The sequence below is a fragment of the Thunnus maccoyii genome, chromosome 4, assembly GCF_910596095.1.
Source record: "Thunnus maccoyii chromosome 4, fThuMac1.1, whole genome shotgun sequence".
Lineage (NCBI taxonomy): Eukaryota > Metazoa > Chordata > Actinopteri > Scombriformes > Scombridae > Thunnus > Thunnus maccoyii.
In genome coordinates this window covers 24,906,025-24,920,213 of record NC_056536.1, presented here as the reverse complement: position 1 = coordinate 24,920,213, position 14,189 = coordinate 24,906,025, and the positions used below count along the sequence as shown (strand labels likewise).

The window sequence follows — 14,189 nt, the reverse complement described above, 5'->3', positions numbered from 1 at the left end:
TAGAGGAAACGGATGGAGGGGGGAGAAAGCTGTGAGTGAATGTGGCTCAGAGAGGGGCAACAGCACCTGCTGTCTTCATCCCAGATTCACCAGGCAAACAGCATTATCCCTCTACTAGTGATGGACTGTTAGGAGGACAAAGAAAGGAGAAAGAGGCCCAAACAAAGACTTTTCAATAAGAGACTTGGGATCTTCAGATCAGTGCTGACTTGGAGCAATTGTTAATTTGGAAAATTATTTTGGTCCCTGGGTTCCATTTTAAACCTTACACCCAAACTGTATGTGCAGGAGGACAGGACAAGTTTGTGTCATCGTTGGGGGGAAACAACACGAGCATCAATGATGGAAATGTGAGTTTCTGTTTACAATCGAGGGATAAGTGACTGGAATATTCAGCAACTGGCTGCAAAGATCAACTAGAGTGCCAGGACTGAAAGGAAGGGAACAAACACAATAGAAAGCCCCCCTACCTCAGCCCCTCTTTTATCCTTTTCCATCCAGGACCCATGGGCACTCTGCCAACTTGGAGTCTTAAGAACTCATTCAAAGAAAGCCAAAGAAAGGGACTTGTTTAAAACCAGGACCCATTCTCTCACAGTCTCTTGTTTTTCCTTACATTTCCCACGTGAAGAGAGATTTCTGGTTGATGTTTTCTCTGACATTGCGTCTAGGGAGGAGGAAGAGGGGGGTTTCTAGAATTGCCATTCATGTAACGTTTCGTCAGATTCGTGGTTTGAGAGTTTTGTGGGCAAGTGATCTCTCTTCTGAGCCCCCTTTCTCCCTCTCACGCTCTCTCTCTCTCTCTCTCTCTCAGTTCTCATTCTGCTTTTACTCCCTCTGTCTCCCCACTCTCTCTGCTGCTCACATAGTAACTCCTCCCCCCCACTACCCATTGTCTCTCCATACAGTATTAGGGTGAGGGGATGCCATACTTGTTTCAGCGAGGGACGCAGGAGAGGGAGACGGAGGTAAGAGTCAGATTTATATCATAAGAATGCAACCCAGTAATAAATGCATGTCTGTCACTGTTACTTTCAGAAGTGTTAAGTGTGTTGGTCAAAATAGCTGTTTGTGTTTCCGTCAAGACTGACAGTAAGGAAAAAGAAGCAGCTTAACTGATGCTCTGAGGCTTTCATGTGTTGTATGCAGTGTTTCAGTGTGTTTTGGTAGTCTTGTCTGCCAGTGAAAGGTGCTTTTGTGTTTTTAATAAATGAAAAGGGAGTACTGCATAGGATAAAAAAAAAAATCAGGCGCCACCCCTTTATCTTTATCTTCACCTTTATCTTTATATTCAAAACCAGTAAATGTTAAATTACGGGATATTACTCATTTGCTGTATTGTTGTAGTGTTGTATCTGCATTTCTCAGAGACATTTTCCTCACTATTCATACTTCACTGTCATAAGAACAGAGGAATGTATTTATTAAAAAAACATTAAACATAGCCATAATCATAATAAGCCATTAAAAACATCTGGCTACTGACGATTGTCTGAATTGGCTCCCAGCAGAGAGGGACCATGTACGATGTTTAGGGATTAAAGCTAATCCTCCCTGTGGCTGAGATTCACCTTCTTGTCTGGACAGAGTCTGACACAGGGGCTTTACTAATTTATGCTGAGACATGCATGAGCACAGGCTCCCTGGAGCTCAGTGGCAGTGGTCTTTTTCGAACCTGGAAAAGGCTGATTGAGTAAACACCTTTCCTCAATCAGTACATAATGCTCGCTTTCAGAGGTCACATGAATATCCAGCATATGTAAAGCCAATGAGAATTATCTCAGTGTTTGGTGTTTAGGTAGGCTGACACCTCAAAATCATATTGGGCCTCATTATGTTTCTATCTCTTTAGAATAAAGTTAGGATATCTTATGATAAAGTTCGGACATCTTGCAACTATGTGAAAGTTAAATGTGGAAAAGCCATGTGAAAAGATGTGAAACTATCTAACAAAGTGTTTTTACTCTTGCACTGCCGGAACAACTTGAAACAGGTGCATAAAAAGGCGAGTAGAAGTGGTTCTCTCAGTACTGGACAGTTGCAGCCTAGTACAGGAAGCTTTGTGTGCTTGTTCAGATAAAAAAGGAGGCTGCCTCAATGGGGCTTTTGTTGTTTGAGTTGGAGACAGCAAAAGCACAAGAAACACTGACTGACAAATACCTGGCCCCTCTGTGCCTCAAATACCTCAGCGTTGCACTTGATACAATGTCAACAAATGCCTCCTCTGTCCTCCATAGTAGCCCGTTTCCTCTCTGTCCACAAAATTTTTTCATGTTTTTATAAAGGCTACTGTTTTCTGAGCAGACATCTGGGTGAGCAGTTTCGGCCTGCATAGCTTGAGTGCTGAGTCTCTACTCACTGAGAGGTTGAAAATGGTCCAAAGAACGTCTGACAGTTTAGTGCTTAAAATTGTGGTAAACAGCCTGGTGTTTCAGGTCAGAGAACACAACTGATTCTGCATAAATTTAAGATGCCTTTTTTATTATTGACTTCCTAAAGGTCATGGGAGTATGAATCAAGCGTACTAGTAAAACCCTCTTACAGGTAGTGTTTTTGTGCATGACTGATGCTTGGCTCATTAGAATGATGGCTTTGATTCAAGCAGCACAGGAGCTACTGCGGGGAAATGCTAAGTTTATATCTGCAAAAATATTTTGGTAATGAATAAACACTGCTAGCTTTCTGTGCCCAGTGGTGGAATTAAAATACTGAGGTAATGATCTCCTTTGTGCTTGAGGAAGTCAAGGAGTTTGCTACAGAATACAGAAAGATTTTATGTAATCTGTTTTGAATTCAGTGACAAAATCCTTTTGATTAACATTGCACCTTTTCCCTGTAGACATTGATTTAAAACTGCATTTTTTATCAAAGATTATTCTTCAAACCCCCCAAAGGGATTGAATAGCTTGCGGCATATTGCTGTAAGGTTCAAGCATCGGGTAGGGGTCAATTTATTTGAGTTTTTACTGTGAAAAATACAATTCCTACAGTATAAAGAATCACAAGACAGTTTCATTTTACTCCCCCGGGCCTCAGATGAATACTTGCAGTTTCTTTGGTTAATTATTCATGCGGATGTGAGTTTTAAATCCTGAATGCTGTCTGCAACCTGCCCCTGTTTTTTTCCTCTTCATGTTTCCAAGCTTTCAGACCCAAACTGCATGAGTTCTCTGCATCTAAGTAACTGATTTTGTCTTATTGTCTTCCAAATCAAACCACAACTGTGTCTTATGGCTTTCTATTCCTATGTGAGTTCTTTCTAACATGTCATGTAGGGTTTAAAGCCATTGGATACACAGTGGACAGTCAACTGAGGCCCTCTGTTACATGACTTTTAAGACTTCTTTGCAATGATTTTGTATTATTTGCCAACGTTGTTTATGCCTGCCCAAACTATTCAATGAATAACAGATGCCAAATGAGGTAAAATAATTATTTGGCATTATTAATATAAGTTTAGCTTCTGTTGCATTTTGTTGAACCAGCTATTTGTAGCATCTAAAAACGTTAGTAATGATATCAACAAAAGTTTTGGCCAACAGCATCCACATCATGCATCTTTCCTTGCATCAAACCTTTGGAGTTGTGGGGCAAATACAGATATTCTGAGTTAGAGCTAACATTTGTGTTTCTCTTGGAGATGTTTTGGGAAATGACTGCCTGGTTTTCATGAAAGTTGTGACTTAACAGATGTTCAAGAAAATTAATTGCTGTCAGACTTTCAATAATTTCCATAAACAGCTTAAAGATTTTTAGTTTACTGATTAAGTCACAACTCATTGCATTGAGAGATGCGTTTAATCTAATGATGGAAGTTCAGGATTGTTTAAGCCTTGTTTACCAATGTCTCCCCTGTGAGGACATTAAAATGTTTGCACACCATTACCTTAGGAAATGACACTTGTCTGGTTCTACCGAGGTTAGTTAAAGTGTATTTGGTATGACATCATTACTGTCTAATCGAGCTCTAAAAAGATCAAGCTCTAAAAAAAATGGAACCCACTAATAACAGCATTTAAGTATTGCCACTGATTCACACTTGTACAGAATTAGACATGCATCATAAATGTTTTCCTATTAACAAAATAATGGGGTAACATTATTAACTCTAGTGATAGTTACTTTTAATAGGCCTAACACTTCAGGAGTTTGTTACCAGAAATACAATATGAACTGACTGCGAAATCTTGCTTATGTTGTTGCCTATTGGCCAGATAGAATTTCAGTGGTTATAAGAGAAATATAATTAGAAAAAATAATTATTTTACAGTGATGACAAGACAGCAAAGTGTGAAAACTAGTATGTAGGAATAAAAAACTTTCATACTAAGAGGTGAAAAAGATCATTTTACATCACTTTAAGAGAAATATGAAAGTTCCTGGGGGCAAACTGTGTTTGCCGCTGGCTATTCCAACCAAGGACACTTAATGAACCTCTCCATAACTTAGTCGCCATGTTGTGGTGATCCATTTTCAGTGACCACAGAGAAAGAATTATTGTCTATTCAGTATTCATCATGTTTATCATTAATGAAAGTGAACTGGCCTCCAAATTCAAGCAAAGAATGTGTACTGAATTGTATTAGTACTAAAATGCATAATATCAGTCTAAATTGTATCATTTGTTCAACGCAAAAATGGACCTTTATGAATTCCCACTCTTCTTCACTTTAGTATTTTGGCCTGATTTACTGCTACAGCTGGCTGTTTAATGGCAATTTTGATTTTATTTTTAATATCATTATTGTTAATTTTTAATGGAGGCCAGAAGGCCAACTGAACCATCATAATGTTTGTACAAAGCCCTTCAAATGTGGCCTCTCATGGTTCATACCCCCTCCCTGTCAAGAATATTTTTCAAAAGCATTCCAAGCGCATTCAGAGTTCTGATCCCAAAAACTCTTGAATATCTCCTGACTTTGAACTTGGAAGTATGCATCAGACTTCTTGAATCAAGTCTTAGTTATTCTCTGTGCAAAGCAAGTATGAGCAAGTCAAGTCTCACTTCACCTCAGGGCTTTTGATTTGAGACTTTTTATATTATCTGTTTCCCAAGGACTCGAAACAGAGGCATCTGTACCTCATGAAGAGCCAATTTGGGCTTGAAACGTTGTACTCTTTGTAAATGCAATAAAGATAAATATTTTTGAGGGAGCATTTCACAGTGCTGCGAGTCCTTGAGAAACAGAAAGTATATCTACTACATTTTTATGGACTCAGCACCTGGACATGAAAGATGTCCATAAATACCCATAAACCTTTTTGTATGCCTTTAAAATGCAATCTCTGACTGTGTCTTAATGTTCAATGCCATGATCTTATCTTTTGCTTTGATATGGTATGTTTAATAACCAAACATTCCTCAAGACCAACAAAGGGCATCACAATATTTCACTAATTTTAGCAGTGATGTACTGGTTGGGTGAATTTATGTACCAAGCAGCAGTTTCCTGACCTCCCTGTTCTGAATCATTCCCCAAAGTTGCTGGCCAACAAGTACAACACTGTGGACCAATATAAAAAGGCTCAGTGGTAAAATCTATCAAAATAAGAATAAAAGTCCAAGTAGGCTAATATTTTTTATCTAATAATAAAACTGTATACATGCTCACAATTGATGGATCCCATTCCAGTCCCCTCAGCTCCCTAGAAATCCCCACTGAAAACAAATGTTGTTTTCCTCACATCACAGTGTGTGATGGTCTAATCTAAAAATGGTTCACTTCAAGTTCACAACAGTAAACAACACAGCAGGTGATCAAATCTGTTAAACTCAAACTCAAATATCACTGCAACGCAACAGAAACCCCTGCTGTCTTGTCATTTCATATGAGCAGAGCAGAGCAGCAAGAGCAAAATATTAAAGTTGCCATCTAATTAAATATAGTTAGCTGTTTTGTAAAATTTAAAGAGACGACAAACATCTACGATCATCTATTGTTCATGGGATCAATTTTGCTTCATCTTTTGTTTTGACTGGCATAAGGCGATGTCCGATTAATACAGTCTTGTGGAAACATTGTTAGTTGTTTCAATTATTTTTTTTCCCTCTTTTTTTGGCTTCACTTAAAAACCAGGAGGGAGCCATTTGCTATAAAAAAGTCCCCCATTATATTATTATTATTTGTAGCACTGACTGTTTCATGAAGCAGGATAACTGCTGGGAAGCCTTCAGTTCCAGATATTAAGGGTGGGGGGCTGTTGAGGTTACTCATCAAAGTTAATTAACTGTGCTTCCTGAGACAGTCCCCTAGTGTAGGTAACCATGTCCCAGGTTTTCATTCTAACCAAAATCTACCAGGTGATTTCACTAATTTCATGCTGATTGGATCTTTTGTGTTGAAGTTCTGCTGAACCAGGTGCCTGTTACAAAGCAGGTTGACCGAATTATCTTGATAAATGATTGCTTATTTACTCAGCAAAGTTTTTCGGATAATCCAGTGAACCTGTTTGTTGAAAAAGGTGTCTGGTGAAGTTGTTTGGCTGGAACATACAGTAGTCCTCCTTGGCACATAATGCAAAGGCACCCCCTGCTTGACAATCACCTGAACAAGTGTTTTTCTTATCTTTTAACAGGTGTTACAAAAGGAACCACTTACCATGTCTTCTACATGCTGCACTAGGTGGATGCATCACTCCAGTAAAAATGCTGCAGCAGTGTGCACCAAAGACACCACAACACCAGTGTCCAAAGGCCGGCTCAAACCTGAAGGTCAAAGGTATACAGTCACTTCATTGGCGTTTGGGTTGGCAGGAGAGATCTGCATATAGCCTAAAATTCAACTGTATGAAGTAGTGACCTTTTTTCACAGAGACATTTTGTTACAGTAAGTGTAAATAATACAATGAATGATGGCTGAATTCCATTTAGCGGCTTTGGTTTTAAGGTCCTGGTATTGTGCTCGCTGACTCCCTGTCACGGCTTACCGGGATATTTGAATATAACAGAGCCATCATTAATGTTATAACACCTGTGGTTTTTCCTACTATAAAAAGTCAAAACAATTCTTGTGAAAAAGGCCTATATTAAAATTAGATCATTTAATTAGACTGTAATTTTATTTTATTTTTTTGCAGAAAAAAATAGTGGAGCAATGTAAAACATTACAATTCGTGGGCCTGACTCAGTTCAGAAACTGCTTTCCAGTGAAGACAAAGAGCAATAAAATAGCATAAAAAAGCAAAACAAACAGAAAAACAATAATAAAAAAAAAATGGACAAGTTAGACAAAAAACATTTATCATATAGCTAATTGGACTGAACCACAGATCTATTTTTAAGTGCCACACTAAATAAAAGAATACAGCATTTGTCTGAAAAGGGGAAGAAAAATTAAAAATGAATTAATTTGATTAAAATGATTTATTTTTAATAATGGCAGCTCTGAACTTCCATACAATTGAATAACAAGGGTTTAACCCAAAATTCAAACAAAGACCTAATATCAAAGCAACATGCCTTTTCAGTGTTTTGCTTTTTTTTTTTTTAGTTCATCATAATTTAATAAAATGGTCTTAGTTTAATGTAAATGTAGTATACTTCAAATGTACCTAAAGACACTGTCAGCCTGCAGTGTTGTATGTTTAAGTTACTGCTGGTATTTAAAGAGAACTACTTGCTGTCTGTCAAGTCGTCAGTTGCAGCTGTTCTCAGTTCAGTCAGTGTGAGTCTCAGACCACAGGCAGAGAAGCAGCTCTGTCGGCTTCATCTCACTTCAGAGAGTGTTTCTAAGAAACGGCTAAGCACTGAAGTTTTAACTAGTTGTTCATTTTCCGCTTCGGCCCTGTGACATGCCGGTGTTTGTGGAGGATCCTGCTCAGTTCTCTAAATCTCGACTGAAGTCAGATTTAATTGCCCACAATGTCGCGCTGCCACCCTCCAAGAGCAAGAAGGAGGTTTATGTGGCGTTGCACATGAAACATGTTGATCAGAAAAACGCAGCGGATTTCTCCAGCGACGAGGAGGATCAAGTGCAAGATGTGTCAGTGAGTTCAGCAACCTCTTTGGTGTTTTTCTCAAGAATATTTTTAATTGACTGTTGCAGAGTTTTGCGTTAAATTGCTCTCAATCTCGACATGCAACAACCTTAATATGATAATGCTCTTGAGTATAACAAATTGGCCGTCAGTCTAATTTGAGTGTTTTCCAACTTACTTCACATGTCTGAGAAATTATCAAAAAATTAATAGTTATTTAAAAAAAATAAGTTGTCACCATTGCAAATGTGATATCTGGTAAGAGACCTATCCACAATGCTGCCCTTCAAGGACGTCGACATTTTTGTGGTAATAAGTGCTGCTCTGATTGATAATTGGTTTGAACTGATTTAACGCAGCTGTGGAGGGGAGGAGGTGCAGATCTGGGTCACTGCTCTCAGTTTGCTGTAGCACTTGTGGGTCCTTGACGACTTTAAGCCACCAGCTGTATGTTTGGTATAGATTTACAAGAGACGTTTCTGTAGTTGGAGGGGCTACCATTACAGTCGTGTGCATGTGCTTGCAACACCTGTCACGTTCATTTATGTGTGTCAGGAAGAGGAGCTTCACAGACACTTGAAGTCTGGAAGTTGTTCCTGCACTGTGTCATGGGGTAGTGTGTTTAGTCTGTTTGGGCACAGCCCCCACTATTACATTAACTTAACTGTTAAGTCAGGGAAGAGTGTAAAATTTATAAATTGCTGCAAGATTTGCACTCTAGACCCACTAATGACATTATAGAGTTGAAATGATTAGTCAGTTAATCAATTAGTTCATCGACAGAAGATTAATCTGCAACTACTATTTTCTAACTATTTTGATAATCGATTTGAGTCATGTTTTTTTTTAAATGAGAAATTCTAAATTCTCTGATTCCAGCTTCTCAAATGTGAATATTTTCTGGTTTCTTTAGTCTTCTATGATAATAAACTAAATATCTTTGTGTTGTGGACTGTTGGACTGACAGTTGGGACAAAACAAGACATTTGAGGACGTCACCTTGGGTTGTGGGAAACAGTTATTAACATTTTTCACCATTTTCTGACATTTTATTGATAAAACAACTAATTCAGTAAATAAATAATTCAGATAATAATTCAGACAGATTAATCCATAATGAAAATAATCATTAGTTGCATCCCTAGCTGTTTTTTTTCTTTTTTTTTCTGTTTTTTACTCTGTGTGTGTGTGTGTGTGTGTGTGTGTGTGTGTATATAATTGTAAATGGATTGAATATTTTGGGAATTTGGACTCTTTGTCAGTCAAAACAAGCCATTTGAAGATGTGAACCTGTGCTCTGGGAAACTTTGATGTGCATTTCCCCACTATTCTTTGATAGACTAAATAATTGAGAAAATAACTGGAAGATTTCTGAAGGCATCATTCAAGTTGTGACAAAGATATATACAACAGAATACTTTACGGTTAAAGAATATTAATGTTATTACTCTTTCCAGACTCTGCACCACCTGTTCAGCTTCAATATGCTACTTTGCCAGTTTCGTAGAATAATGTAAACAGTGGATTGTGCTGGAATGTAATGACACAGGGTCTAAATATCTGCAGCTGCTTTTTTCAGTATAATGTGTTATGTCTTTTTTTGGCATATCAGTTATTTTAGACATATGCCAGTAGAGCTGCAAAGATTATTTTTAATTTATTTTTATTTGCACAAATACAACAGCATAAAATCCTCATGGTAGAAATAAAACAGATTTGACAGGGGAGGTCCAGAAGCTAGAGCCTTATACAATGGACCCCCCTCAATTTAAGAAAGTTAAGTCAATTAAATTATTGCTAATTGCTAATTTAATATTAATTAATTTAGTTGGCAAAAAGCCAAACCTTTGATGGTTCCAGGTTCTCAAATTTAAGAATTTGCAGCCTAAGTTGTAGTAGATTGAATATTTTTTGGTTTGGACAGTTGGAGATTGTGACCAGCATTTGTCAGTGTTTTCTTGTGTTTTATAGACCGATCGATTAATTTAAAAAATAATCAACAGAATAATTGAGTGATTGTAATTACTAAAGTAATTGTTAGTTGCACTCCTACACGCCAGTCCTGTCTTTAAGGCACTATCGACTGATAATGCAGGCATTTTGATATATTGAGTAGGCTCTACAGTAAACCGTTTTTTCACTTTTTTTCTTTTGTGAGGTAAATGCAGTACCCACAATTGGTGGATATTGAACAGATTTGAGAGGGGCAGCCTCCAGCTGTTTTTTATGCTCTATATCCCACACCTGGAAACTGCTGACATTCAAGCTGCAGCCATTGTCGTGTCTTGAACAGCATTCAGTAACTGGAAAAAATTTTGTTTTGTGAGGAGGAGGAGGAGGATACAGACAATACAGAGATGCCTGACCCGAGCAGTTTGACTGATGACGACCTCAAGGCTGCATTGCTCATGCACGGGTTCAAAGCTGGGCCCATAGTTGGTGAGGTTGCACTTAATACTGTCTTAAACTTGTCTTTCATTGTAGAAATGGGATTCCTGTCATCATTAATGCAGTTCTGTGTTTTTATTAAATGTTTTAAGACATACCTTCACTCTATTTTGTCTTACAAACTAATTCCAATAGGATTGTTTATCCATCTATGCTAGCCTCCACCAGGGCCTTGTATGAGCAGAAGCTCAGGAAACTGCTTCAGTCTGATGGACATGACAAAGTGAATGGAATAGAGAAAGGTGTACTGTACTCTGACAGTGAAGAAGAGGAGGAAAATGGGGAAGAGGAAGATGAAGAATCAGGTATGACCTTGATATGTTTTAGATTAATTTACAGGGCTGGTATAAGATAATCATATGGTTTATACTGATTTCTGTGATCTGCACAGGCTCTGAAGGAGCAAAACAAGAAACGGCTGAACAGTCGGAACAGGCCCAGGAGGAGAGCAGCCAGGTGAGAAAAGATTTGAAATCTTTTGTTAAATGATCAGGAGTTTCTGTGTTAATACATTGTATTTCTTAAATTGTCTGGCATAAGGGAGCCTAGTTAATAGATCTTATTTTGCATTTTTGCCAATCCTTACAGTGCCACTCAGTGGTTACCGACTGCAACTGTATTGTTTTTAACTGGAAGTGTTCATGGTTTGGAACAAGCACTTGCATTTTGAGTGTTTGTGTATGTGTTTTTTACCTTTCACAGGTAAAGTTGCTTTTTCAGAAAGGTGGTTATGTTTACCCGCAGTGCTTTTTACCCTCATCACGACTGGTAAATACTACAGATATCCTTAGTGTTTACACATTTTTTTTATTTTTTTTTGTCAAACCAAATCCACTGGGGAAACTGATGTCTTTTGTTTTTGATTGGGTTGGCTTTTTGCAGCGTGCTTGTGCTTCTCGACACAGGGAACCTAGTCCCAAGTGGAATTCAGGGAATGCGTTAAAATCATCAGAGCAGAGTCGGTCTTGCTGCTCCCAGATTCCCGCTGGAATTAGTAGAGCATCCTCTGTTGATCAATGCTCAGGATTAGGATCAGGGGTAGGCTGGTCTTATTTCACTTCTCTTGTGGATTTTAAATTCTCCACATTCCTTGCTTAGAATAACTTTACTCTCACACAACCAAGGGGTTACTGGGCATCGTTCTCTCAGTTGAATTTTGACACTGGTGTATGGATTGGTTGACGAATGATAAATGTTTGTGCTGATCTTGACATGATAATAACCCTTGCAGGTCCCATCTGGATCACAATCAGTCATGTCTAATGGTTCATTTTCCTCTTTGACCTTCAGCATCACCCGGTTGGTTGAGGAGGGAAGTCAGTCCGACATGTTTTCTTTAAAAATTACCATTTTAATCTTATTTTATTGATGTGTTTTTGAGTAATCACCACAGGAGCACTCACTCATTGATGAACATTCTCACTCTGAACAACAGATGGAGAGTCGGACATCACTCTCTACTAGCGTAGACAGTAAGAGAGAGTTGAATGGGAGCAATGTGCAGGAGCATTGGTCGCGGTCCAACAGGGTCAGTAGTGCTCACGTTGTTCAGTCACACTTTAAGCTCAAACAGTGGTGGTGGTGGTGGTTAAAGTGTTGGAGAGATTCACCAGGGGCGGAAGAAGATGTGCATCATTATCTGTTGCGTCTCCTTGTCTTAGCTGGACACGCCAGTTGTGGACAAGAACACCAAGAAGGACCAGTCCCTGTACTACACTCCCAAGGCTTCCTCTTGTGAATGGGAAATGAAGGCACATCCTTTTTTTTAGTTTTTTGTTCTATATCACTTGATGGGAGCATGTGCTTTGGCTACAAGAGCGCACTATATTTGATGGCTCATGTATAACTTCCTTTCATATGAAAATTATATACACAATAATATCGTTGCTCTACTTTAATGTTTCTTTGTCTGTATGTGTCAGAAATCAGGTCATTACATTAAAAATCACCCTTTCCTTTAATCTCTACCTGACTTGCTGGGCCTCCGTCTCTGTGGAACACAGGTGTTTGGGAAAATGTTCTGTTTTTCTTTATCTAGTCTACTTTGTCAGTAATTACCGCTTTTCTTTTATAGCTTCCTCAGGAACCTGTGAAAGATACTGTGAAGGACTTGTTTCCAGACACTAAGACCACACCCACAGGGATCCAGTAAGTACCGTACCAACACCATTACACACTGCAACAATTATAAACTCTTCAAAGCTTTTTAAGCGGTTGTTGAGTGAGAATTCGATTTCTTCCAAGTACGAGAAAAGTATAAGAATCTGAATTGGTTGTTAGTGACAACTTGCTTAGCAGCACGTACTGACACACTTGGTAGGAGTTTTGTGATTAGATTTTCAGCACATACATCTTCATATTTCAGCGCAACTCGTCGGAGACCAATCAAGGGTGCAGCAGGGAGACCTATCCAGTACGCATATCCAGACACTCCTGCCAGCCCCACCACCCTGGAGAGGCGAGAGGTGGAGCGCCGCCTTGTACCCATCAAGATACAAATTTTGGTCTTCCTCATTGTGGCGTTCCTCTTGTACTTCATTTATGCTTGTGTTGAAGACAACTCATTCAGTCCATTTGTGGCCTTACTGGAAAGTCTAAGCCAGGGGTCAGAAAATGAGGGACTCTTGGTTCAGGTTGAGATACAGGACACACCAGCACTCTCTGGACAAGAGTAACTTTTTTTTTTTTTTTTTTTAACCCTCTACAGATGTGAAGGTTGCTGTTTTGTTGTTTCAGCTTTTACCAAGCTAGCTAGCCGTAAAGACCTTGGGATATATTCAGGGTGCGAATATTAATTTCAACACTTTTTTTGTTGACTGTGTTTGTGTGTCTGTTTGGGGTGAATACCTCAAAGTCCAGTTTTACAGTTTTATGTTTTGCTTATATGTTACCAAAAGTGCTGTTGTTCCTGTAATCAAAACAATGGCAAAAGCAGAGATGCAATCAAGACTAAAGATTTGAATAGTTTCTCAAATGTAAAATAATAAGAATGTTGTTATTTTTGCTATTTCCTGACTCAAATTGTGTAATGTGTCAGTGCTTTTTCAATGAATATGTGTCACTGTACTTGTGTGTTATTGTTTTGTTTTTTTTAAATATTTGAAACATATTTCAATAAAGGATATCTTGCTTCATAGTTTTTGTGCAACTGATGATACTAGCTGAAGTGAAAAAGAATTACTTTTTTTTTTTTTTTTATGCACGCAGAGGCATGCACTAAGGTAATGGTAGGCAAATAGAGGCCTGTGGGCCATATTCGGCCCTCTAACAAAAATGTTTGGCTCACTAACGAAAGCTAAAGTTGAACCTTTTACAGATTAGGCTACATCAAATCATTTACATCAATCATAAATCATAAATCACAGTAGATACACAAGGCTCATGTAAATCCCAATAAATATGAGCTTATAACCTCTTAAAAACTGCACAACACAGGTACATAACATAATTTGGCATATCTGACCAGAACAAATTTGTGTCAATGACTGTACTTTGCTTCAGCCATAAGTGAAGCAGGCCACTGTTTGTGTGTGGATATCAATTACATTTCTAGTCTCATGTATGTTCATGAGTCATTTTTTTCCCAAATGAGCGTCAACCTAAGATGCTGTAATTCTGTTAGCCATCATTTACCTCATGTACAAAAACTATAAATGATATATATATATATATGTTAATTATAAATCAATTTCAATTAAAATAAATAAACAAACAAAACATATGAATGTATTAAAAAACATACTGGGATGTCCTCTCTGTGCCTG

General features: G+C 38.2%; 2 protein-coding genes across 14 annotated transcripts in view; one reads left to right on the top strand and one right to left on the bottom strand.

Annotated features, from left to right (window-relative positions):
* mfsd4ab (major facilitator superfamily domain containing 4Ab) overlaps window positions 1-14,189 on the bottom strand; it is a 29,498-nt gene that overhangs the window by 13,313 nt on the left and 1,996 nt on the right. For 8 of the 9 annotated variants that reach the window (XM_042407993.1, XM_042407997.1, XM_042408001.1 and 5 more), the window contains one exon: window positions 6,600-6,706. In XM_042407993.1, the coding sequence (XP_042263927.1) occupies window positions 6,600-6,602 (3 nt within the window). In that variant the 5' untranslated portion in view covers window positions 6,603-6,706. Of the gene's footprint in view, window positions 1-6,599; window positions 6,707-8,215; window positions 8,849-14,189 lie in introns of those variants that run through there. The other variant, XM_042407999.1, reaches the window with a different exon arrangement.
* On the top strand, window positions 853-13,561 carry lemd1 (LEM domain containing 1). 5 transcript variants are annotated; one of them, XM_042408010.1, is made up of 12 exons: window positions 853-968; window positions 6,577-6,719; window positions 10,308-10,416; window positions 10,584-10,730; window positions 10,817-10,881; window positions 11,128-11,193; window positions 11,308-11,463; window positions 11,657-11,737; window positions 11,861-11,953; window positions 12,087-12,176; window positions 12,500-12,573; window positions 12,791-13,561. In XM_042408010.1, exons 3-12 carry the CDS (start codon window positions 10,335-10,337, stop codon window positions 13,098-13,100), a joined length of 1,164 nt encoding a protein of 387 aa, XP_042263944.1. In that variant the 5' UTR covers window positions 853-968; window positions 6,577-6,719; window positions 10,308-10,334; the 3' UTR covers window positions 13,101-13,561. The 5 variants fall into 5 exon arrangements, with proteins under 5 accessions (XP_042263944.1, XP_042263943.1, XP_042263940.1 ...); XM_042408009.1 differs by having other exon boundaries at window positions 10,305-10,416; XM_042408006.1 differs by lacking the exons at window positions 853-968; window positions 6,577-6,719 and adding an exon at window positions 7,092-7,986 and having other exon boundaries at window positions 10,302-10,416.